At 39.6% G+C, this 27,338-nt stretch overlaps 1 protein-coding gene across 6 annotated transcripts in view; it reads left to right on the top strand.

Annotated features, from left to right (window-relative positions):
- The first annotated feature begins 3,133 nt into the window (after positions 1 to 3,133).
- The window catches only part of AGFG1 (ArfGAP with FG repeats 1), a 72,731-nt gene continuing 48,526 nt past the window's right edge, over positions 3,134 to 27,338 (top strand). For 5 of the 6 annotated variants that reach the window (XM_047082509.1, XM_047082508.1, XM_047082507.1 and 2 more), the window contains exons 1-2: positions 3,134 to 3,315; positions 21,022 to 21,115. In XM_047082509.1, the coding sequence (XP_046938465.1) occupies positions 3,149 to 3,315; positions 21,022 to 21,115 (261 nt within the window). In that variant the 5' untranslated portion in view covers positions 3,134 to 3,148. Of the gene's footprint in view, positions 3,316 to 5,980; positions 6,833 to 21,021; positions 21,116 to 27,338 lie in introns of those variants that run through there. The other variant, XM_047082511.1, reaches the window with a different exon arrangement.

Genomic DNA, 27,338 nt, shown 5'->3' with positions numbered 1-27,338 from the left:
TAAATAGTCTGGCCTGACATGCGGCAAACTTCCCTTGGGATCTTTTAAAAGTGGAAACCTGCGTGGATGTGACACAGAATACGAAAAGGCCAAAATTCAGCCCATCATATGGACTTGCAACTTTACTTGGAGAAAATATTTCGGACTTCAACTTCACCTTCCATCCAGATGGATGGTCTGGAAACACCTTCTCCTGCTCCTTTGAACAATGAGATAGCGAAACAACCACTTATTAAACTGTTTGTAGAAAGGTGCTGCAGCCACGCCTTGTGACTCTGACATTTATCGGATGATAAACCATAGAAAGATGAAGCAAGCCATTGGCTGTGGGTTAAGTGCATTTGTTGGTGATGAATGACAGTCTGCTGGGTGTCATATTTGGCCAAAGTGACGCTGGTAAGTAAGCCTCTGTTTTGATCAATCCACGCTTGGGCATTCTGGTGCTGTCATCTCCCAACCAGCCCAGGCCCTGCTGTGATGGCACTCCAGATGACCTTAAGTCAACAGTCTTGGTCGGAAACACTCAAGGGCCAACTTTCAGAGGCTCTTGCCGGCCGGTGATGAGACTACGTGAACACCCAGGATATGAAATATATCAACTGTGCTCCAATTCTCGAGTTGGTAATGACATTGACAAAAATACCAATCGCACACAAAAATATTGATCACCGTTGCAAGGCGATAGGAAACCAATATATTATTTTGAACATCTGTGTATAAAGGACAGGAATCAAACATTGATCCTTTGTGACGTAAACTGTGCCAGATACTAGCTGAAATCTTCCAGCTGACACACGGAGAAGGAATGACAGAGTTAGATTATCACCACTGTGTAACCCTTAACGTATGAATGAATCTAGACATTAATCATCAATGGCTGCTAACATCATAAAAAGATAGAAAGGACAGCCCTCCCTCCCTCCCTGCATTATGTGCCTCCTGATGGAAGAACACAAACAAAATTTTGCCAACAATAACAAAAAAACAGAACTGGAAACAAGTGAACTAGACCCAACCATAAATTTTTAGGAAATAGAGAGGGTAGAGGTGTTAAATAACAAAGCTTATTAGAAAGGGCGCGCCAAAGGGCCCAGTTCCTAAAAAAAAGGAATTACAAGGAAAAAAGGAGATAGAGGGGAAACCCACAGGCCGTGCAACCCATATATGACCCAATGGCAATGTGGGGATTAAAATAAACTATAAAAATCTTTTAAAAATATCAATGAGAACCTTGAACACCTGACGGGCTATTGCATGATTTTAAGGAATTATCATTAACTTTTTAGGTGTGCTAATGCTATTGTGGTTAGGTTTAAAAAAAAAGAAAGTTGCTATTTTGTTTTTTAGCAACCCAAATTAAAATACGTGCAGATGAATAGTGTATGTCTGGAATTTGCTTCAAAATAACAGGAGGAGAGAATGGGAAGATGAGGGCAGAAAGCACATTAGCCATGAGCTCGTGATTACTGAATGTGGGCCCCAGACTCATGGGACTTTGATATTTTCCTTAACAGAAAGTTAAAAAAAATTCCATTGACCGATCCAAAACCTGTTGATCACTTTAATATCTAGCTATTATTAACAGTATTATATTAACATGAAGTCTCACCTGTGCGATGCATCCAGGCACTTTCATGGGAGGTCTGGGGGCTGGTGGTTCTAGTCTTACTCTCCCATTCAGGAGCTGAGTGATTTTGGAACTTCAGTTCTCTGGGTCTCCCTGTACTCCTTCAGGAACCGAGGAGCAGGGGTGATTTCTAACATCCTGCGGGCTGTGTGCTTAGAGGGACAAAGAGATTTGGGTCCTACAGTCTGACTGTCTGGGTTGGAATCCCAGTTTCCCATTTGTATCCTACGGTAAATTTGCTTAATGCCCCAGAGCTTTAAAGATGGAAAGAACAATAATGCTTACCCCAAAGGGATCCTGTGAAGATTAAATGAGATACTGAATGCATTCATTCCATGAACGTTGGGCACTTTGCTCCCAGCTCTGGGAAGGGGGGGGTGGGTGGAGTAGTGAAGAAAAGGCTGGGGCCAGGCTGTTTGGAGCCCAATGGGAGGTCCCAGACGACACCCAGTAAACACTAAATAAGAAGCAGGACTTCAAACAGCTACAACTATGAAGAAAACCCAACAGCGATTTCACGGAAGGCTGCTTTCAGGGAGGTGGGTGGCAACATTAAACGGGTAGGTTGGGCTGAGGAAGGCATAAATCAATTGATTACATCTCTCTCGACCACGGTTCCACATTTGGCGATGTCTGAGGATTTTTGGTGGCCGCAACTGGGGGTGGGGTTGAGGGGGCGTTCTGACATCTAATGGATAAAAGGCTAGGGACGCTGTTCAATATTCTCCAATGCAATAAGACCGCCGCCTCACCAAAACATTATCAAATGCAAAATGTGAATAGTGACAAGGCCGAGAAACCCGAATATAGAGCGGACAGCAGGGTAAGGGTCCTGGGTCAGAAGGCAGCTTGCGGTGTCTGGGGTACAAACGGAAAGTCAGCGTGGTGGAGGAAACCAGGATGGGGAGAGGCAGGTTGGGGTAGGTGAGGGAGCACCTTTTGGAGCACGGTGAGGAAGTTGGAATTATCCCCAAAGCAGTCGGCAGCCCCTGGGAGAGTTTTGAGCGGGGGAGGAAGTTAACTCAGGTAATAATGCGCTTAGCACATACAAGCTCTCTAATAACTACAGTCCATCGCTACCATCACCTGCGTATCTTTGCTACTTTGCCCCGGCCCAACTCCAGGCCTCTGCGCGGCCGCAGTAACTAACTCCTCCTGGCCAGCAGAGGGCGCCGGCCGCCACCTGGCCTCCGGCCGCCCGGGGCGGGCCTCCTCTTGCCGTCCCCCTTCCTCCTCTTTTCCCCTCAGGAGAAGTCGGGAAGGTGGCGGCGGCGGCGGCGGCGACGGCGGTTGTCCCGGCCGGGCCGGTTGGTGTGGCCCGTCAGCCCGCGCTCCGCAGCGTCCGCGCCGCGCCCAGCGCAGTCGAGTCGAACCGAGGCGGCCAGGTCCGGCGCGGGCGGCGCGCGCTGACGGAGGGCGGCGGCCGCGGCCAGGGCGGCCCGTGGGACCGCGGGCCCCCGGCGCAGCGCCGCCCGGCTCCCGCTCCCGGCCCTGCCGGCCTCCTCCCTCGGCGCCGCGGCCATGGCGGCCAGCGCGAAGCGGAAGCAGGAGGAGAAGCACCTGAAGATGCTGCGGGACATGACCGGCCTCCCGCACAACCGAAAGTGCTTCGACTGCGACCAGCGCGGCCCCACCTACGTGAACATGACGGTCGGCTCCTTCGTCTGTACCTCCTGCTCCGGCAGCCTGTGAGTGCCGGGCCGCCGGGCCGCCGGGCGGGGGTGGGCCCTTCCCCGGGGCTGGGGGCGGGGGGAGCGGGGGCGCCGGGCGGCGCGGGAGGCCGGCGGGGGCGCCCGCTTGGGCCGGCGGTTGGGGCGCGGGCTGGCGGGGAGGGGCGCGGCGGAGGCCGTGGGGCGGGATGCGCTCGGCCCCGGCCGCCGGGCTGGGGATGCGCGCTTTCGGTTTCTCGGGCCGAGGGTCCCGGCCCGGGGCAGCCTTCGTGGGTGGGGCGTGGGCGAAGGTGGGGTCAGGAGGGGGCGCCCGGGGCGAGCATCTCTGCGCCCCGCGGAGCCGGCGCCGTCTCCCTCGGGCCTCTGCTCTCCGGGGCGCTGACCCGATGGGGCTGAAGGGGAAAGACCGGAGGAGGCTGGGGAGGGCCGTGCGGGTCTTTTGTGTGGCCCGCTTGGCGGCAGCCGGGGCGCGGAGATCCCCGGCGAGGCACCTGCCGGGCGCCCGCAGAGAGGGGGTGGGGGTGGGGGGGAGAAGCTAGGGTGGGAAAGAGCAGGGACGCTTAGGCTGGGCTTCCTCCCCCCCTCCCCCCGCTCCCCGGGTCGAGAGAACCTAGGTCACTGGGAGAAAGCAGGCACTTAGGCGGAGTAGCAGGATTAAAATGTCTTGGTGGCAGAGATGTGAATCCCAAGGGAAGAAGTTCGAGAGGCTTAATTGCGAGAGAGGGAGGCAGAGAAGCAGATGGGAGGTGGTGGGGTTTTAGTTTTATGGTCCAAAGAGAGTCTTGAGTTTGGGGGAAGTTTGAATGCAAATAAGGTACCGACTAGAAGCTGTGTCATGGTATCTGGAAGACTTGTCTATCAGTGTCAGTATCTGGCTGTATACAGACAGGGGAGAGGGGACGACAGCATTTTGTTGGAAAAACGGAGACTACCTCTTGAATTGTTTGGGGTGGTTTGTATTTGTTCTTCTTCGCTTCATTAAGCTTTATTTTGATAAGGTTTTTGTTACTGTGAAGTTTCCTTTGGAAAGTTTGCAGATGATTGTGGAACTGCCGAGCTGCTTTTGGGTACTAATTATCTTGGCAAAGTGGTGGTCACTAAATACTCTTAAAACCTTTGTTGTACCAAAACATCCACTTGAGTTCTTCATTGGTAGCATTCCTTCAAGTAGAGTAATTTGGACCCCATCCCCCCCCCCCCCCAAAAAAAACACCTTGTAAGATTAATACCGAGGCAAAGTGTATAATAGATGAGAAAACTCATGTTTAGAAAATGCAGGACGTGCCTAGCAGCCCACAATTCGCTTTTTTTCCCCCTTGGGCAACAAGATGTTATTAGCCTTCCATGATGTTAATTCTTCAACAGACATTTATTGGGTGCCTACTGTGTTTTGTGTGAAGCCTTGGGGTGTGCTGATGAATACAGCAAAACCACTGTGCTTTTGGTGCTTACACTGTAGGGGAGATGGTAATATAAGTAAATGAGAGAAATGTCAGGGGTAAGTATGCTAAAATGTATGTGATAGGAGAGACCTTGTTTGAAACGTTACTATTTATTTTTAATTTTTGTTTTTAAAAAAATTTTTAATGTTTATTTTGAGAGAGAGACAGAGTGTGAGCAGGGGAGGGGCAGAGAGAGAGAGAGAGAGAGAGAGAGAGAGGGAGGCCCAGAATCTGAGAACCCGTGTATCGTAAGATCTTGAACTGAGCTGAAGTCAGATGCTTGCTTAACCAACTGAGCCACCCAGGTGCCCCGAAAGGTTACTCTTAGATTGTAGTCAGAGAAGCACTCTAAGAAGTTGGTAAACAGTAATATTATTGAATTACACAGAATTGTAGAGCTGGGTGGTATCTAGAAGAAAGTCTGGTTCACACTTCGCGTTTACAGATAAAGTTAAGTGACCTGTATTGGGCAACTTTGGTTCTAAAATGAAGGCCCACAGTCTGGTGATTTAAATGTATTTGGTTTCTCTTATGTGCATAATGGTAAGTATGTTCTGCTTTTACTAAGCACGAGATCGTTTGGTACATGGGAAATATTTGGTTTGGAAAAAAAATGTCTATACTGTTTTGAATTTCTGACATTTCTCTGTAGTCCTTCATAAGTATAGCAGGGCAACATTTAGTCTAGGCAGCAAATGTTTAAGATCAACAAATATTTACAGATTTCTTCCTAAAAGCCCACATTTCAGAAACATTCTATGTAGAAGGATATCTCACTATGCTGACAATTGCTTATTTTAAGGAATTTAATCTGTGATAGATAGGACTTTATATCTCCATTCGCAGGTGATTCTGCATATATTTATTGCTCACTTGGTCTGTGTCACATACATTATGGGAGGCAGTGGTGTTACTTGGAGCCTACTGTCTTTAAGGCGCTTGTATTCTAACCGTGTAAACGTAGTGATGATACGTTGTAATATTTCCTTTCTCTAAAAACTATTCATGAAATATGTAAATGGATAGAGAAAGCTTCACAGAAGATTTGATTTCTGAACAAAGACTCTTAAAGGCAAGATCCATGTGGCTGGCTGCTTCATGGTGTTGAAAGAACAAGTACTTGTGAGCTAGATAGATAAACCTGATCTTGAATCCTGGCGCCATTTATTACCTGTGTGGTATTGAGAATGTCACTCAGTCTCCTTGAGTTTGAATTTTCTCATCTGTGAATAGTGAGGGTAAAGTTTACCTTGTAGATTTTGGATGTAGATTAGTCTTCAGTGTTAGAGATAACCTGTTTAACATCTCACTTGATGCCTGGTACATAGTAGCTGCCTGGTAGATAGGAGGGATTAACGTGGGGGAAAAGCCATTCCGTGAGTGGCAAACAGTATGTGAAAGACATTGAAATGAGAAGCACCCTTATAAAAATCTATCAGTTTGGATTCTTCAGATGTGACTCAAAACCTTTGTTCTGAAGGGAGACTTTTTCCAGGGGCTCGATGATGTTGCCTAGATTTCTCTCAACCAAAGTTGGCTGCTCCCAGCCCCTGCAGCTGGGTACTGCCTTAATTCCCGTCAGTGTCCCAGCTTTTCCAGAAGTTCTGCCATTCACTCGGGCATGTAGCTACCTTGAACTGGTGCCCTCATTGGACTCACTATCCACAGTGACTTCACTGGGACAACAAGGGTCCCCAAATAGAGTCGTCACATCAGAAATCTGGGATTCTTGGGAAGGAAAGAAGAGATGCGGGATCTGATGGCTACTGCAGAAATATTGAAGGGACAGTAGCTCCTAAGGATTTCTGTCCTTGAAAAGCAATGATAAAGGAAAATCATTTGAGGAGAATAGAATAGCTATTGAGTTTAATAATTATTACATGTTTGCTATGTAGGTGACATGGTATATTTGGAAGAATACGAATTTTGAAATCAGATTCCGACACCGCCACTAGCTTTGTGACTTAGGGCAAGGTATTAAGCAAGGCGACTGTGTGCACGTTGTCCTGGATCCTTTGGGAAACCTTGATGTGCCCAGAAAATGCTGAGACGCAGTAAATGGTATCTACGGTCATGAATTCTAAAGTTTAGAGGTTAGTCACATACCCTTTATTATTCATTTAGTGGCATCTTTGTTTACACAAATTGAATAAGCATCTTATTGTTTATATTGCTAGACCCTCAGAATCTTTTCTTTCCTGATGATTGTCATATACCTGTTTGATGCTCATTCAGAGTATTTGACAATTCAAATTGTGAAACTTTAAATGTAGATGGTTATACTATTTACTACTGAGCTAGAACGGGGGCATTGTAACAGATTGATTTGTCACTTTCTTTCTGGTCCTACCTACAGAAATAATTAAAATTATGAATGGACACTCCATTACAGCCAACAGTCAAACATTGCCTTCATGTTAAGGAACTTTTAGTTGATTTAAAGACTAGTTTTAGACCAAATTGGGGTGGCTGGGTAGCTTAGTTTAGCGTCCGGCTTCAGCCCAGGTCAGGCATGATCTCAAGGCTTGTGAGTTCAAGCCCCACATCAGGCTCTTTGCGGTCAGCACAGAGCCTGCTTCGGATCCTCTCTCTCCCTCTGCCCCTTCCCTGCTCATGAGCTTTCTCTCTCAAAAAAAAAAAAAAAATTAAAAAATTTGGGGGTGCCTGGGTGGCTCAGTTTGGTTAAGCAACTTGAGCTCAGGTCATGATCTCACGGTTTGTGAATTTGAGCCCTGCACCAGGCTCTGTGCTGACAGCTCGGAGCCTGGAGCCTGCTTCAGATTCTGTGTCTCCCTCTCTTCTTTGCCCCTCCCCTGCTCATGTGCTCTCTCTCTCTCTCTCAAATATAAAATAAAACAAAAATTAAAAAGACTAGTTTTAGACCAAATTATTTAATATTGGCATAATCAGTAAATAAGAATTGTTTGTCTTTAAAAAGTAATTCGTGTTTTTCAAAAGGGTTTAGATAAGATAAAAAATAACATTTGAGAAATACTCTGTCCCTTCTAATACCAGCTATTTTATGTGGACAGTGTATTTAAAATGGGAATTTCAATAGGTGTATACATGTAGCCTGATACTAACTTATACTTTATTAATTTTGTGTGCATTTTGACTCATGGTGAATATTTTAAAGTTAGATGAAAAGGCATCTAGTTTGTTTTTATACAATTATTAGCATTAGAGTGGATTGCAATCAAATAGTCTTTTGGAGCTCTGTTTATAATAGTCAGGATCTTACGAGATTACAGTGGGCAGTGATTTATATCTTTAATTCCTTTTCCATTTTTTTAGTACTCTAATGTGGCTGTATTCAATGAGATGTTTTGAAAATTTAGGACAATTTCAAATTAGTGTAAGTGGGAAGACCATGAGATACTTCAATTATGAAGGACACGATGTTTTTAAGCAAATATTCATTAGGTTCCCAGCACTAGTACATGTGTTGGGGATACAATTCGAGTATTTGTTGAAATAGAAAATGTAATAATAATAATAATTATTAGTAACATTTATGGAGTGCTAGCTGTGTGTCAGGCAGGATTCTAGTAACAACATGAGGAAAGTACTGTTACGTTTATCATTTATCGAGAGCTGTTTAATAACTGGGTAATCCAGTTGGCATGGTATTTGGTAAATATATAGTTTAATTGAAGATTATGTAAATAATGACACGTGAATTGTTTCGACTACAAATTGTAAAATTAGCATACATTCTTTTTTTTCTAAAATATTTTAATGTTTATTTTTGAGAGAGAGAGAGAGACACACACAGAGCATGAGTGGAGGAGGGGCAGAGAGAGAGGGAGACACAGAATCCAAAGCAGGCTCCAGGCTCTGAGCTGTCGGCACGGAGCCCGACGTGGGGCTCGATCTCATGAATCACAAGATCATGACCTGAGCCGAAGTCGGACGCTCAACCGACTGAGACACTCAGGCGTCCCTAGCATACGTTCTTAGTGCTTTGTTGTGATACTTTGGTTGATGTTGGGATCCAGAACTAATGCTGAGTCCACGCTAGCAAATGTATAAAGGTTTCCCATGGATTATTGTAAACTGTTTTGAACTCTATATTTTGGGGATTTAAATGGTAGATTTTAACTTCGTTGGATTTTAAAAGCAGGACAGTTTATGGATGTATCATGCATTTTTACTTCATAGCTATGCTTTTCAAAAAAACTTAAAGGAACTTAGTTGCAAATGTGTTTTCCCAACTTTGAATTTTGTTCAGAAACTGCTGTTGTGTATTGTGAGTGTAATGGGAATATGGTGCTGTTTTGAATTTGGCCTATCTATACTGCCATGAATGAATTCTCTTACTATTTTCTATACCTGAATTGTAATGAAAACTTCCTATCCTATGCATTTAGGATTGATAGTGATTAGATTCATTAAAAATCAATTATGTATGTATGTGTGCATATGTATATATGTTTTTATATACTTAGTTTTTTTTTAATGTATAATTGTTAACTTGTCAGTTTTTTGTAACACCTAGACTTTTTTTTTTTTTTAATTTTTTTTTTTCAACGTTTATTTATTTTTGGGACAGAGAGAGACACAGCATGAACGGGGGAGGGGCAGAGAGAGAGGGAGACACAGAATGGGAAACAGGCTCCAGGCTCTGAGCCATCAGCCCAGAGCCCGACGCGGGGCTCGAACTCACGGACCGCGAGATCGTGACCTGGCTGAAGTCGGACGCTTAACCGACTGCGCCACCCAGGCGCCCCCCTAGACTTTTCTTTGAATGTGGTTCCACTGACTAGATTCTTTATCCCTTTGCTATAACCCAGACTCACATTGTGTTGTTTACAGTATTTAGAATTTTTTTTTTTTAATGTTTACTTTTGAGAGAGAACACAAGCGGGGAAGGGGCAGAGAGAAGGAGACACAGAATCCGAGGCAGGCTCCAGGCTCTGAGCTGTCAGCACAGAGCCCCATGCGGGGCTCGAACCCACGAACCGTGAGATCATGACCTGAGCCAAAGTCAGACGCTTAACTGACTGAGCCACCCAGGCGCCCCACAATAACTTAGAATTTTAAGTTGCTTTTAAAGCAAGTTGAGTGCGGGATTGTTCTCGATCTTCAGTCTTTTACAATTCTTGTCTACAGTTAAACAACAAGTTTTCATAGTGACTCAATTAAGTCTCCAAAATACTTTGTTTTTATGGAAACAATTCTCATGTGTCGTTATTTTACATAATCTTTAATTAAACTGTATACTTACCAAATACTGTGCCAACTGTATTACCAAGTTGTTATATTAAACGGCTCTTGATAAAACATGAAACTCAGTTGGAAGGAGCAGGAGAGAGCCGGCCTCCTTGCTGGGAATGTTTGTTGTGCAATAGGCATTTGCTGTAGGTAGGTTGTTCAGCAGGGAGGAGAAACATGGATTCCTCCAACAAATTGATGAAGGGGGGCTGTTCTGTAGTTTTGTGAGCATCTTCTGTTCTGGGAAAACTCATAAGCATATATGGTATGGTGGCATCCTATTTTCACCCTTTTCTAGACGACGTGCATAATGCTCATATTCTTGAGAAAGTCCTGTGGAGATAATCAGAACTAGGTGCCGTTACTCTTCCCATTGATCCCCTGACTTCTTAATGTATTTCCCACTTTACACAGTCAGAGTGGTAATTGGTTAGGAATACCCACCGTGGATTCCTCTAAGGTGTATAAAAAAAAGGTAAATCACTCATAACCTGGAGTAATTAGTAGCAGGTTCCTTGTGACATCCTTTACAGGCCCACACCTGAGAACTCTTGTCTTAAGAGTTGGATGATTGGATGTGATTAGAAGGAAATTCATAACTTGCTTTACGGTAGCGATGGGAAGCTTGTTTGAGTTGTTCGAAATATGAGGAATGACAGTTTTTTTTAAGTTGGAACATATTTTTTCAGACTCCTGAGTAAGATGTAGTCTCCTTTTGATTGGAACCATACTGTTTCAGAGAGAGGGAAGTCATAAATACACCTTGCTTTTATTCTGGTTGCTTCTTTTAAGAGGTACATTAACTGCAGCATGCTCTAAGGAATTTTACCAGGATGATAAGCAGATTTAAAACTGCAGGAACCAGAAGTAAAGACGGGTAGGTTGGGGAGCTGTATATATGGTCACTGTCTTTGAGTAATTTTAAGGCCTGTATGTGGAAGAGGTAATAAATTTATTCTCTGGGAGGAAATGGGAGACGTGTATGGAAGTTATAGAGAAGCATACATGTTTACAAAAGGAAGAGAGAAGTTTTTTGTAATTGTCAGATTCTAAGAATTCTGTTCTTCCCCCATGTTTTGTTAAACTGTGCTAGCTCTTTGATGGGGAGAGTATTAAAATCACTACAACTAATAATGTGGGAAAACATGAAAACTCTTCCTCGTTTCTGTCTTCAAAGCTTTCTCTCCTACACAGTGAATTTTGGTAGTTCTAAAACAGTTGTGTTCAGTAGGTACGTCTATAAAAAGATCGCTAGTGTCTAGTAGAGAGACTTGATACCTTTGAAATTTAAAAAATTCCTCAAACTTTTTCATCAAAGAAAACAACCTGTAAATTGTATGTCAGTTAAACTTGGCTTTGAAGAGCAAGGGCTTTTTGTATCGATTCTTTTTTTATGTTTCATTTTTAATTCGGTTTTAATGTTTATCTAAAGAATACGTGCACATAATGTAAAAAGGGAAAGGCTTATAACGAACAAGTCACCTGTTCCCTTCCTCCATTTCAGATTGTCCTAGACCGTGACTGTGAACTCTTGTCTCTGCCCTCCTTCTGTGTTTATCTTAGTATTTCTAACTAACATAGTTACAGCTATTGGGAGGTTTTTTTTTTCCAGTGTTGGCTTTATATATTCACTTCTCTGCTGTACAAAGAGGAAATAAGGATTTGGTCCTCAGCACTTCTCTCTCCCTTTACATCTACTGTTTCTACCTCTTCCGTATAATGTTATCACCGTTGTTGGTTAAATCATTATTTAGTGTTTGCCTTGTTGCAAGTATGTACGTATTCTCAGCTGAGACCTATAGTATATTACTATTATTTTCTTGCTTATACAAACTTTTCCCTGAAGTTTGTAATTGTTTAGTTCTCTTCATTTGTTTTCCATGTATGTATCATTAATATATCCCCAGATAAATAATCTCTGGCTGAGGCATAAAACTTCTTTCAATATGATCAGACGCATCAGGTACCTTTTTTTTTTTTTATTGATAAATCTTTTCTGGGCACTTCTGTCATCTTCTGGCCTGGTCATGCTTCTCTCTAGACCTACTATGCAGTGGTCATCCTGGGACTTTTCTTCTGCCTTCATTTTGGAAATTTCTTTTTCATGTTTAACCTGTGTTAGACCCTCTGTTTCCAGGAGCCCACATCTTCATTAGCCTCCTGATAAAGATCAGTGGAAGATAGTTTTGGGAGCTGTATGACTGTAAATGTCTTATTCTGCCATCATTTTTAAATTAATCGTTTGTCCCCATTCATAAGGGTGGAAATACTTTATCCTTGCAGTTTTAAGGCATTGCTTAATTGTTCAGATCCTCAGTATTGATGTTAGGAATTAGGAAGTCTTATGGTATTCTTCGTATTCATCAGTAGACTGATGCAGCCTGCTGATTCTTCGTGTCCCATTTCCCCCCTCCCTCTTTGGGAGTATATGTGATCTTTTTTTCTCTTTTCTTCTTCTTTTTTTAATCCCTGCTGTTCTGAACCGTACATTGAAGTATTTTGGTTAGGTCTTTTGTTCATTATTTTAGCCATTCTTTTGGACTCGTTGGTTTGGAAATCATGCTTTTTTAGTTCAGAGGTATTTTCTCCAAAATTGTTGTTGGTGACTGAAAAAGAGCCTGGCTGCCATTTTTCTAGGATCCAAGTTGAGGAAGAAGACTAGAGGCACATAATCTATCATTCAGTTTGTAGAAATCCCCAGTTTAGTCCCTGGTTTTTAGCATGGTACCTAATAACAGTCCTTAGTCTATTTGGATAGTCTTCTGCAGATTAAATTTTCCTTCAGACTTCTGCCTAGGGCCTGGTAGGGGTAGTCTTGTGGCTGTAGTGGAACTGGGAGTTTATTTTTGACCCTGTGTAATCCCCAGCCCCACCCCCGCCAGCCTGCCTGCCTGCCTGCGATTCCTTTTGTGAATCTTTAAGGGGTTCTATAGTGGGAATGAGATTCTAGTTGGCTTCTCTCTGAAGGAGATTCTGTTTTGCTTTTCTTGATTCTGCAAAGTCAGTTACTGCTGTTATATTCACTTTTTATCTTCCAAATTCTGTTATTAGAGAACTATCGTATACTTTTGGCCTCCTTTATTCTCTGTTCCTCTGTCTCTTTGTGAGTTAATACCATTTTATTCCTTTGCTTTCATTTCAGTGAGGTTTGGAGAGGTTTGTGAAGACATTCTTGGGTTTTGTCCACTTTTAACTGGATACCTTAATTAGGTTTAAATTGTTACTTGAGTATTATTTTTTTTAGATGTTTTGCATAAGTGTTACAAGTACCTTTTACAGACCATATTTGTGACTTTCACCCCCCCCCCGTAAAAAAAAAAAACAAACAGGTGTGGTTTACATCGTGTGTGTGTGTGTGTGTGTGTGTGTGTGTTTTCAGTATTTTTAAGTTGGGTTCTGGATAGACTAATATTTTGGAATATCCAGTACATGTTAGTGCCTTGGCATCCACAGTTTGTAGAATCTCGATAACCTGTTAAAGTTGTCTTCCATCTGCTGTAGATTTTAAAGGTATAATTTTTTTGATATGAAACATTATTTATATGTAATATTTTTACTACATAACTAGGATTGGGATAGATCTAAATGTCATATTAACTTTATTACTTTATATCAATATTAGCAACTGCATAAGTTTCCACAGGCTATTAAAATATTTTAACCAGCTTTTCCCCCCGGGGGAGAAAAACAATTAATAAAACTGAATAAGTGTTCCTATTCACCCAGTACACATTGTTATTTGAGTTGAACAAATGGCAATTTGCAAGATTGTTTGAGGCATAGTTAAGAGCAGCATACTGGTGGACATACGGAATGAGTCACACCATCTGGTTACAGTCATACCTGGGTGGTGGTCGTTAAAACTAAAGCTCCTGGGGATCTGCATATGACTTAATTATACTGTGAAAACATATTGGGCTCCACCAGTAGGTGACTGGAACTTCTTGAAACCAATTAACTGGCAAACATGCTTTCAAAATATCAATACTGCTGTTATTAAATGAGTCATTACCTAATTTTTTTTTTGCACTAAATTGGAGACTTAAAATGTGTATTTTAGGATTTGCAATGGGTGGTACTTCAATATTGGCACTATAAAAATAATGTGGCTTACTTGCTCAACACTTTCATCCAGTAGTTATGACTAATATCATTACAGTAAAATGTTTTATAAACACTGAATTCACATGACAGCTAGACTGGGCTTAGCAAAAAAGGGAAGTGGCAGCAGCTTTCACAAATCTGCCTTTAAAGTGACTAGATAAATAATTCAGTTTTGATCAGATTTCATTCATTTAAATGATCAAACTTGGTAAGTAGAGAAGAAGGTAGGTCCACTAGTGAGAAAAAATTTATTTTAATTAGTGTAAAAGTTGTGGTTACCGTGAAGAGTAACACGGAATTAGGACTATGGTGTTTTATTTAAGTTAGTGCACATCACTGTTAACGCTTTTGGTGTGAGTCTTAACGTAAGGGTAGATTCCTGTCACTACTGCCACAATCAGCACACGGGGCTGTTCCACCATCCCCAAGACTCTTCTTAACCCTTCTCTGTTCCTAACCCCTGCCAGCTGCCTGTAGTTCTCCCAACACTGATTTTTCTTTCCGATAATGTCAGGTAAATTGTATCATAAGTACATAACTTTGTCAGATTGTCTTGTCTTCGTCACTCAGCATCGTACCTTTAAGATTAATCCAAGGTAGTTACATATTCCAGTAGTTCGTTTCTCCTGATTGCTGGTTAGTATTCCATTGCTGGGTAAATAAAAGTGGGATTGCTAGGTCATTTGGAAAGTGTATGTTTAATTTTTTTTTTTTTAAATGACGGTTTTTCTTTTGATTTTCCCTTTTTAAAAAAAAAATGTTTATTTTGAGAGAGAGAATGGCAGTGTGAGTTGGGGAGAGGGACAGGGGGAGAGAGAGTCTTAAGCGAGCTCCATGCTAAGTGTGGATCCCGAGGTGGGGCTCGATCCTATGACCCTGGGATCATGACCTGAGCAGAAATCATGTGTCGGACACTCAACTGACTGAACCACCCAGGGGCCCCCAATTTTCCCTTTATACTCTTTGGGAAGCTGTGAATTCCATGTACTTTTATGGTCATCATTGAAATTTTGTTCTCCATACTGACATTCTAGAGTTAATTTTAACCTTCCCCTAATAACTTAACAAGGACTTTGAAAATACAGAGTACCCTCACATAAGGGGTATTGTTGATGAGATGTTAAATTTGTCTCTGTTCCATCTCATAAATCAGGTGTGGTTTTTGTGTTTTTGGTTTTTGTTTTTTTTTTTTTTTTTTTTTTTTTTGAGATTTACCTACGTGTTTACCAGTATCTTTGCATCTCAGGATCTTCCTGGCATCATTCTTCTTTTTAAAGTGTATACAATATGCATTTCTTCAGTGAGAATCTCCTGGGGGGTAAACTCTTGGTTTTTGTTTATGTGAAAATACTATTATTTTGATCTTATACTTCAGAGATAGTTTTACTGGGTTCACAACTTATTTTTTCTCACTACTTAAAGATAATGTTTGTTGTCTTTGGTTTCCATTGAGAAGTCTACTTTCAGCCAGATTTTATCTTGACCTTTTCTTTCAGACTGCTTTTAAGATTTTCTATTTTTGAAATTTAAACAAAATGTTTCTAAGTGTGTATTTTATTTATCTTGTTTCTGATGAGCTGTAATTCCTATATTTGTAGATACATGCCTTGTATTGGATCTGAAAAATCTCAGCCATTATCTCTTCTAATATCCCTTCTCCTTATTTTTTCGATGTTCTCTTTCAAAAGTTAAGAGTATTGATTAGATATGTTAGACCTCCTCGTATCCCTTTTTTTCCTTTTTGTCTTTTTTTCTGTCTCCCTGTATGTCTGTGCTGCTTTCTGGGTGGTTTGTTTCCTGTCTTCTAATTCACTAGTTTTATTCTTTGGTGTATCTCATCTCTCTACCTGCTTTGTTGAGTTTTTAGTTTCTACATTTATAATTTTTCATTTCTAAAAGTTCTGACTTCTAAGTTGCTTGGTTATTCTGGTAACTACACGTATCTTGTTTATTTTTATGCCATCTTTTATTTATTTTGATGTTTCTTATATACTGTATTTATTTTCTGTTTTGTATTTGATCACTCCAGTATCTAAAGTCTTCGGGAGAGGAGGTATAAACATGTCATTTCTACCGACAAGCTTAGTGGTATGTTTTGTTGTGTGATGATTTTTATTGTAACCTCATAGTTTATTGAGCTTAATATTTCCAAATACCGATAGTATAAATTGGAAGTGCATTGCTCCTGAGAGGATTTGCATATTCTTCTGCTGGGAACCTGGGATACTACACCTGGAAACAGTTTTATTTCTCTGCCAGGGTCTTGAGTTTAACAGGTCTGTCTCCGTTTCAGCTCTCTCATCTGGCCATAGCTCTTTGTTGATTGGTGTTTGCCTTCTGAGCAACACTGCATTTTGTGTATGACATGGGTCACTTTTCTGGTTTCAGCTCAATTTTTAATTTTTTTTTGCCTTTTTTTGCCTTTTGGAAGGAATTCTTAGAGATTTTCTTTCCTTTCTAGAAAGCTCAACAATAGATTAACAGTTAGGGTTTTGTTTGTTGGTTTGTTTTTGTTTTGTAACTTATAGAGTATCTATCATATTTTAGCAGAGGAGACTTTTCAGAATATCCGGTCTGCCATACTATTAGAAGTAGAAATTGGATGAGATTAAATATGCAAAGTGTCAGTATAGGTACTTTATAAATATTAATTTCACTGTGCCTTATTTAACTTTTATTTTACCACCAATTTTGTCAGCATGCTTGACATAATAAAGTTGTTTTTTTGTTTTTTTGTTTTTTATTTTTTTGGTTTTTTAAATTTTTTTTGGTGGATACTTTCCACAGTCTTTTCTAATTTAAATTTAATATATAATATACAAATTTTAAACTGCTATATTTATTTTGTTACTTATCACTTCATAGGAAAAAGTATTCATTTCTATTTTCTGTTTTTCTGAAAATATGATGTTAAGGGAAGATTTAACTTTGTTGTTGTATATGGGGGAGAATGTCTTATGGAAGATTAAACCTGTAGGGGTGCCTGGGTGGCTCAGCCGGCTAAGCGTCCAACTTCGGCTTAGGTCATGATCTCACAGCTCGTGAGTTCAAGGCCCGAGTCGGGCTCTGTGCTGTTAGCTTGGAGCCTGGAGCCTGCTTCAGATTGTGCCTCCCTCTCTCTGCTCCTCCCACACTCGTGCCATGTCTCTGTCTCTCAAAAGTAAATAAACATTAAAAAAAAAAGATTAAACCTGTAGAAATTGATACTCAATAAAGATCCAAAGAAATTCCAGTAATTTCTTTTGCTTGCCAATTAACATTTGGCATATGTAGAGCAGTGATTCTCAACTGGAGGCATTTTGTGCATTAGGGGAGTTTTGGCAATGTCTGGAAACATTTTTCGTTGTCCCTTGTGGTTTGAGGATGTACTGATATTCAGTGGGTAGAGGTTGGAGATACTGCAATCCTACAATGCACAGAACAGCCCCCTCACAATAGTTACCTGGCCCCAAATGTCAATGGTGCGAAAGTTGAGAAAACCTGGACTTAGAGAAATAAAGTGAAGATAAGGTGTTAATGCTGGTGGTATATTTGGGAGGAAAGGCTTTCCAGGCTTTTTTTTCTTTTTTCTTTTTTTAGAAAAACTGAAAGAAAGCCTTAGGAACACTGTTTTCTCCTTCCCATATTTTCTTTCTCTAATTCTTAAGCACTGGCATTCACATCTATACAGCAAGGACTCAGAGTCCAAACTTTTTGACTACTGCTACTAATCAGTTGGACTCTCTCATTATTTCTTGCTGTTTTTTTCCCCTGTTATAGAATAATACATATTCATTGTGGAAAACTTGGAGAGAATAGGAAATTATAAATAGAAAAAAAAATCATCCTATCATTTATATGCAAGGACTGTTAACATTTGGGGGTATTTGGTTTGTCTGTTTTCTTTGTAGATAGATTTTGTGTAGTTCTGAGAATACTATGTAAGTTTCATCTTAAAAAATTAAAACATAACCATAAGTATGAATAATGTTTAGTGTTATTGTTATTTATGTAACCACTTCCCTTTGATATTGTAGTGTTTCTGATGTTTTCTTATTATGAATAATGTTTGATGAACATCTTGTATGTAATTAGTTAGCTGTGTTTCAAATTCCTTCTTTAGAATAGATACTTAAAGGGTACTTATGGGTCAAAAGGTGTGAGTGAGGTTCTTGCTAACAAATTGGTGAATTTATCCTACCATAGTGTATGAGACCACCTATTTTCATTTTGGACTAAATCACTTTTTTTAACCAAACTATTACATTAAAAAAATTGTTTTTAATGTTTATTCTTTTTTTTCTTTTTTTTTTGTGAGAGAAAGAGAGACAGAGTGTAAGTGGAGGAGGGTTAGAGAGGGAGGAAGACACAGAATCTGAAGTAGGCTCCAGGTTCTGACCTGTCAGCACAGAACCCCTCGCGGAGCTTGAACTCATGAACCGCGAGATTACGACTTGAGCCCATGTCAGACGCTTAACTGCCTCAGCCACCTAGGCACCGCTAACCAAACTATTTTATAAGCCTTTAATATCTATACGAAGCTTTTGGAGGCCAAAAGGGGAAAATCATTGTATATCCTTGCATTGAGACTAGAGTTAATCTGCCTGAGTCAATGGAATATAAAAGAGCAATTAGAGAAATCAACATGAACACATGTAAAGTTTCCTTGGAGCGACTCAATTTATGTAATTATTGTGGCCTCGCAAAATTGTATCTTCTAGTTGTGCAAATTAACTCCTATTTTAAATGCACTGAGTCAGCTCACTTAAAGAAGTCCTAGAGTAAGTGTTGTTAAGTAGAAAAAAAATGTCCTTTCATAGTTTGGTTATGAGTTCATTGTGGTTGTATTTGTTTCATAAGTTCAAAATTTTGTCACTTATTTAAGTAAAAGGAATGCCTTCTTCATGCATAAACCGACCCTGTGATACCATAGGGTCTTGAGATCTGGGAATGAATTAGCTATACACTGTACTGTCATGAGATTACGTCTGTAAAATAGAACTAAAAACGAGCTTTAGAAAGAAAAAAGAATCGGGTTTCCTCATTTAATGAGTTGAGAAATACAGGAGTATAATTCTTTGCTTGAAAATTTTCTTATCCAAAGCATACCCCCTGGTAAGCAGTGTTTGACACTTCCTCATTAGGAAATTATTCCTTTGCCTTTTCCTTTTTTAAAAAGGATACTGTAAGGGAGGTGGAAAGGTGAAGGGTTGACTGGAGCAAGGACGGAGGTATTAGCAAATAAGGGGAGACCAAGTTGCTAAGTGAGAGGGAAGGAGTTGTGGAACTTAAGAGAACAGTAAGTTAATTTGTTCTTAAATTATTTTGAACAAGGTGGGATGTAAATACACATCGTAAGTTAACACACTTCCCTGAAAATGGTGAATCTAGTCTTGTTCTCATAATACAGATGAATCGGAAAACAAAGCGTATTGCTTTACATGAATAATGACTTTCCTACATTTTCACTTTTGGAAATTTAGGAGATGTTTTTAAACCCTTAATTTGTGATTACACATTTACTTGAAACTAATTCATACTGTAGTTGTTTCTTCATTAGTTAAGTTTGAAAGTTTTACAAGGATGAAATTGCTGTGTTCAATTTCTCCTACTGTGCAGTCCTTATTTCTGTATCTTATGACTTAACCAAGAGCTAGAAGTAAACGAATTAGTTTAAAACTTAAAAACAGCAACAATACCCAACTTAACGTTTCCCCAACTTCAAAACATGAAACCTAAAGTGCTCTGTCATAATTCAAAGCATGATTTGAAAGATGTGCCATCTATCTCTGACTGTGCTGTCAGGGAGCGAGAAGGAGCAGGACGTGAAAATTGAGGAGCGTCTGTTAATTCTGAGTTCCTTACTGTTTTGGCTTATAATATTGTGAATTTGTAGGGTTATTGTATAATATTTAATTATTCGGAATGTTTCCAGGTTACTTTTGAAAGACTTCTGGCTCATACATTATTTTACATCTTTGTTAAATCTCTCAGCATAGGAGTCTGCAAGATGACTGTGATAAATTATGTAAAAATATTAATAATCTGCTCTAGACCCTGGGTTCCAAATGAGGCCTTTACCGGAGGACATGACTCAAACGTAATTAGATGAAACTTTGCATAGATTACTTGTTACTTTGCATAGATTATTTAACCCTTATTTTTGTGGGTTGAGTAGGTCACTTTGGGCAAAATGTAAATAGTTTTTATTCTTCTTTGAGTGCATTTCTATTCAGTTTTTTACGTGCATTGTAAACATCAAGAAGCGCAGAGATAAAGTCCTTTTAAGGCCACCTATGCAGAAAAGACTTTAAGGTCGTAAAAGAACTTAACAGGCATTTTTAATCTTGAGTCCAGGCATTTCTTGAGTCCCTTTATGTCTCTTTGGTTTCGTCTTGAATGCTTACTGCCTTCTGAGATGATTGAAAATATCCTTTTATTATAAATTTTTGTTTGAATTGATGGGAGAGGTGGGACTTCATTCTTACAGGTTAATCATTTCCAGTTTTCTTGGGTTAGTTTTCAGTTTTCAAATCAGCCTCAAGCTTAAAGGTAGTAGCTATTTGATTAGAATATTTGTATAGCTCCAGACCTCTAACAAACCATTGTCATTTTCTTAGGAAATGTGAAAATATTTAAATGATTAATTGCTTTTTGAATTCTTTACCATAGAGCTCTTACGTAGTCCTGTCCTTCCATTAGAAACACACTAAAGCAACTTTTGTATTTCCAAGAAGCTCATGTATTACAGGTACTATGTATTCCTAATTAGATAGTTACCTGAATTTATCTTTAAATATATTATTTAGTGTGAATCTGACTTATCTTGACATATCTATTGTGGAGATTAATAATAAAATAATTTTTAAATACTTTTAGTTTATGGAGTGAACTGTTCTACGTTTAAATGCACTAATTAAAAATGTTTTACATTGATGTGTAATTTTTAAGATATAGTAACTTTGTAAAATATTTTATCTTCTAGGAGAGGGTTAAATCCACCACACAGGGTGAAATCTATCTCCATGACAACATTCACACAACAGGAAATTGAATTTCTGCAGAAACATGGAAATGAAGTAAGTGTTTTTACAATTTTTAACTTTCTTGTTGGCAGTCGTTTTAATAAGGTTTAATAAGTTGTTTAGAACGGTGGATTTCACTGTGGAGGGGTGCCTGAGTGGTTCTTGTCGGTTAAGTGTCCGACTTCGGCTCAGGTCACAATCTCAGGGTTCGTGAGTTTGAGCCCCGCATCGGGCTCTCTGCTGTCAGCAGACACCCTGCTTCACATTATTTGTTCCCCTCTCTCTCTGACCGTCCCCCGTGCTCGCTCGCTCTCTTTCTCTCCAAAATAAACAAACATTAAAAAATAAAAGATGGTGGATTTCACTGTTTAAAAAGTTATTTTCACACAAAAATAACTTTTAGTAATGTACTCATTTAGTACTCATTTAGTAATGTACTTAGAATTAATATCTACTGCAAAAATACCTTTATCCTGAGGTGAAACATGTATCTAAAGTTCATCAGTGTTGAATGTAAAAGCCATTTTTGGAAGACATCTAGTATGGGGGTAATTGTTAGTGTTTACTTTAAAAGACCAAAAGAGTAAACTTTTGTTAGGCCATTGTGTAATCAGCTTTTGCTTGAGGTCCCCTCCTACCTTTTTATTATATGTTGAACTTTGTGTTGAGCAGGTGCTGGGTAGGGAGGAGGCTGGCAGTGCTGGGGGAGAGCCCAGCACGAAGGGGAGCCCAAGAAGAACTTGGAGAGGAGCTGTTTCATTCTAAGTCTGTTTTAATGGGCTTCCGGCAATGCCATTCTGTTTTGTTTGCTTTCTTGTTTTTAGTTCTATGTTTTTACCATGTGTTCATGAAAGTGGTGATCTGGCATTGAAAAAACTATAAAATTGACCCCAAAAATTATTTCATTACTTCATGGAAAGGAAATAATTACTTTAGTTACACTATTCTGTTTGCATATTTTTGATATAAGAGACAGAAAAAAGTTGTTTTAGTATTTTATTCATTTTAATTGTTCACCCTCAGAATATATGTAGGCATTTTTACTTGCCTCTCTTTCTTCCTTAAGCAAGTAATATCTTAAACTTGCTTGCCTACTTGTTTCGCACATCTGATTTTGGCTCTAAAACAGCAAAGAGGTATAAATTCAAGATTATGAGATATTTTTAAACGCATGATTCAGAGAAGTGAGCACACTTTGAAGTCTCCCAAATTTTGCTGATAAAAAATTATTTTGTGGAATCAAGTTTCAGACTGACGTGGGAAAATCTAAAGCTAGGAGAAAGGGCAGAAGATTTGTAATGACAGTACAGAATAGTATATTTACTGATTAAAATATAATTTGAATTGTTTACATAAAGTTTGGGATTAAACTAGCAGTGCAAACTTTTAATTACACTCTTAGAATGTTGGCCTAGTATGGAAAATTTTGGATATCTGAAATAGGGAGTCAGAAATAAAATATTATTGTTCTTAGATGAAAAATCTAATGATCATAGGTAACGTCAGAGAAATAGAACTAAAAAGGTGACAGTCTATTGGAGAGGCTAGGTAAAAACATCTGCACCTGTCAGTAAGTAGCTAAGGTTAGGTGAAGATCGGCCTCAAAATACAAGATTGATTGTGATAAGAACATTCAACATAAGATCTCCTCTCTGAAAACAATTTTAAGTGTCAATACAGTATTCTCACCTGTAGCCATAGTGTTGTACATTAGATCTCTGGAACTTACTCATCTTGTATGAATGAACTTTATACCCACTGCATAGCAGCTCCCCATTTCCCTTCCCAGCTCCTGTCAACTGCCATTCTACTTTTTGCTTCAGTGAGTTTGACTGTTTTAGATGCCTCATGTGAGTAGAATCATACGGTATTTGTCCTTCTGTGACTGGCTTATTTCACTTAGCATAGTGTCCTCAAAGTTCACCCATGTTGTTGAATATGGCAGTTTTTAAGATGGACATCAAAATAAATTCAGAATATAGGCAAGGAAACAATTTTAGGCAACTCATATCAAAAAGTGGAAACAGGGATGCCTCGGTGGTTCAGTTGGTTAAGCGTCCAACTTCGGCTCAGGTCATGATCTCGCGGTTCGTGAGTTTGAGCCCCACGTCGGGCTCTGTGCGTACAGCTCAGAGCCTGCTTCGGATTCTGTGTCTCCCTCTCTTTCTGCCCCTCCCCCACTCACAATCTGACCCTCTCTGTCTCAAAAAAAAAATTGAAGAAAAAAGTAGAAACAAAATATGAATGTTAGAGATGACTGGAATGGGTTCATGGATTTTAAATCCCGAAAAGAGCCATGCGGACTGATAGGCCACTTAAAGCCCTTGCCAGGGCAGTCACTGTGCGAGGTGCTGTGGGTGTGCGAGGTGCTGTGGGTGTGCGAGGTACTGTGGGTGCAGTTATGGGTGTGTCTCAGAGGCTTAGCTGACATAGAGCTTACAGTGTAGTTGGAGAGGCAGATATGTAACAGTTATAGCATATGTTAGATAACTAATGACAAGAATAAGAAGGATCAGAAATAATCTGGAAGGACAGATTCAAACTGGGTGAAAAGGAAAGAATTGGGAAGATCTCATAGAGGTAAAACATTTAGGACCTGAGCTGGCAGGAAAAGAGATTTGTTCGTTTTTAAGTTTATTTCTTTCTTTATTTTTAAGTGATCTTGACACCCGATGTGGGGCTTGAACTTATGACTCTAAGATCAGAAGTTGCATGCTCTTTTGACTGAGCAAACCAGGCGCCCTGTGGCAGGAAAAGATATTGAAGGCAGAGCAAACACATTGCACAAAGAGAAAGGGAAATTTACTATAGTTCGTACTGTTAGAAAATATACCAACCTTTTAAATACTTGTTAAGGAAGAGACACATAGTTTCTTGTGTCCCTAAGAACATCTTAGAATCAAAGTCTTGGGCTAGGTATATTTAATTCTTACTAATATTAACAGTATCTGTGTTCTTAAAAACTTAAGAGGTGCTTACTTAGAAGGTAAGGATTGATACTATAAAGTGCAGGATGGTCAGCACAGCCTAGCAAAAACTTGATAGACTTCCAAGCGCAGGTGCTCTATTATCACTTTATCTTATGTAAACATTTAAATATTAAGTTTAACATGCATAGAGAAAGCATGCAAATGTTAATTTTTCATTTTAAAACATGTTGCCATATTCCAACTGTGTGTCACTGTTTGAGGACCATCCTCAATCACATATATTTTGGATTAAAAAGGCCCTGCCCGTCTTACGTAATGTGCATGAAGGGGTCATACCTGAGGATGAGTGTTTCATCAGTTAAAAGAGAGTATATTGACTGGCGGCGGTCCTGGGGTCTCCTCCCTCCCGGGGTTAGTGTTCTGAGGGTCAGTTAGCTGGTCCTGATTGGAGGGTGCAGGCTTACGCAGGTAAGCACGGTGGTTGCTGAATGACTCAGCAACCCGTGTGTTGAACAGAATTCACCTACATTGCACATGCTTTCAGTGTTCCTCCAGACATTTCTTTGTGGGAAAACCTGTTTACAGTCATCTGAGTGTATAACTTCAATCTGTTGTAATGCTTGCATTACAGTTGTGAACAGCTTGCCAAAGGAAGTCATGCTGCCAAATTCAGGATAAAGAGTAGGAGGGGACCGCCAAGTTACAGGGCAAAGGGCACGGATTCAGGGAATCCGTTTTATTCACCATCAGCGCAGTGGCCTAACACATGTGCATCTCTAGGGAAGATTTCGCTTTTCATTCAGACCCGTGTTAAGAATTGTTCATTGGTTTTGGAAAATCACAGAACTGATGGCAGCACCACTTACAGTATTTGAGTGATTAATAAAGTTCATCTGTCTTGGTCTGCGAGCTGTGGTAAGCAAATACTGTCATTACCGTTTATAAATGTGTATCAAGGACATGCTTGATATTTATTACGTTATATCATTAGCTTCTACGGATGTGGTTTACGAAGTACTTGAACATTACTTTAGTGTTCTGAGACTCCTGCGGAGCAGATGTGTATGTTATTATCTTATAGAACATAATGTGCCAGATGTCAGTACAATATTTTTCAGCAAAGCACCTTGTATTTATTATTTGCAGAAATACTTTTGACATTTTTTTCAGAAGTAAAGTGTTTTACAAAAAATTTCTATATACTGTATTTACCTAGTAGCACTTTTCTATCATGATGTTAACTTAAAAAAAAATCTTTAGTTGTTTCCTCCATATATCCTCTTTTGTGATATTGTGGGTAATTTATGGTCCTCTAGCTGAGGGAATTTCACTACTGGGTTAAATCCTGATTATCAAAGTTAATGGAAGCAGGACTGGTGATCAGTGCTCTAGAAATTCAATAAAAAGAAAATGTATTAGTAATTTTATTTTGAAACATCAGTTTTTCTTTTCTAGGAGCAAATTAACTCTCCTTAATTTTGTTTTAGGCCTGAGAATAAAAGAGTCACTATTGATGCTCCACAGGCACATACAGTCTCCATGTAGAAATAAAATCATTTAATAGACAATATTTGATTATTTTTATGCTAGATTATAAAAATAACCCCCAAAACAAACTACTGCTTTAAGAAAGAAAAAAAAAACAAAACTTTCTAAAACAATTGGCCCATAAAGTAAGGTGCTCTTTTCTCTCTGTTCACATTTATGATGGATTCGTTTTTCATTTTTAAGAGAGATTTATTAATCACCTGCTGTGTACCAAGGACTGTCCCTGGGTGCTAGAGATAGAGTGACAAGCAAAAGCAGACAGGACTTGCCCTCATGTAAAGCTTGGAGTTTAGTGGGGGGAGACAGACAACAAAAATCATTTTTTGCCAATTCCATTTTGGTTTAAGACAGAGAGGGCTTCAGTGGTAGTTGTAGATGCTTTGGGAGTGTGGAGATGAGGATTTTTCAGGACATTATACTTATGATTAAATAGGCCTTAGTTTATGAGATAAGCTATTGAGAGTTTTTGGGCAATTAAATTGCATCTTTGGGAGAGATTGGGGCCATTTATAACAGGAAACAAACACTGTCACACAAAAAATATTTTTGTTTCTAAAAAAATTTTAAATTCCAAATTCACATGCTCGGACAGTTTTTCTGGAATATCCAGTTATCATTTTATGATACGTTGTGTGTACTCAGTCTACTATGGGTTAAACAGGACACCTCGTGTCCTGTAAACTAAATAAGTGATGGTGATTCTCCACACAGACTCGTGGACTCTGAAAAGTGGAAAGCCAATATCACAAAGAGTTTATGGGACATTATCAGAGTAAAGACCGTGAACTTTTTTTTTTTAATTTTTTTTTTTTAACGTTTATTTATTTTTGAGACAGAGACAGACCATGAACGGGGGAGGGTCAGAGAGAGGGAGACACAGAATCTGAAACAGGCTCCAGGCTCTGAGCTGTCAGCACAGAGCCCGATGCGGGGCTCGAACTCACGGACCGCAAGATTGTGACCTGAGCCAAAGTCGGCCGCTTAACCGACTGAGCCACCCAGGCGCCCCAAGACCGTGAACTTCTGAATGAATCGTGAATCAGTGTGTGAAGATACCATGTCGTTTCAAAGTGTTGTAGTCATTTCTTTAAAGTTTTGCTAAACGCTAAGCGGTCTTAACCCAAACTGTAACTCTCTAGGGAAATAGATTAAATTTCATCTGGATTTGTTAAATACTTCTTGAAGTGCAGTGGTCTTGTGCAGAAAGAATGGGCTTTGGCTGAGAACGTTGGACAGGATGCCTCTGAGACTCCATTTCTACCAACTGTAAAATAGTGACAGTAAAATCTTTATATAGAAAGGCTAAAATACTTTGAACTTGAGCAATCTGCGAAAGTTCCGAGTGTAGTTCTTGTTGGATAATGTAGGTATTCAGATGTTTATTGAATCAGAATCTAAGGTAGTAGAAGTTACAAGGGAAGGATTATCAATATGTATTTTTGTTCCTTATTAGAGGGATTTTTTTAGTTTTCATAATGTACAAAAGTGTCATTTACATTAATGTTTGGGTTATGTATTTAAATTCTTGGGACATTTTAATTTTTATGCTGATCTTAAATAGCAGCAACAATTGGCTGTGATTTTAATAACAGCATATTAAATGTCATGATTGAGTAGAGCTAAGTTACAAACTCAGTACTCCAGGATCTAGAATTAACCTTGTTGCTTTTAGCAAGGTTGGCAAACTGTTTCTGTAAAGGACCAGTAAATATTGTAGGCTTTGTGGGCCACCTGCATACAGTCTCTGTTGCATATCCTTGTTTGAATAGAGCATTTTTGAAATAATCCTTTAAACAGCT

This window comes from Lynx rufus, unplaced genomic scaffold, assembly GCF_022079265.1.
Source record: "Lynx rufus isolate CCGP_SWC_20201006 ecotype Redwood Valley unplaced genomic scaffold, mLynRuf1.p SCAF_2, whole genome shotgun sequence".
Lineage (NCBI taxonomy): Eukaryota > Metazoa > Chordata > Mammalia > Carnivora > Felidae > Lynx > Lynx rufus.
Note: the sequence above shows the minus strand (reverse complement) of the source record. Positions and strands in the feature narration are given on the sequence as shown.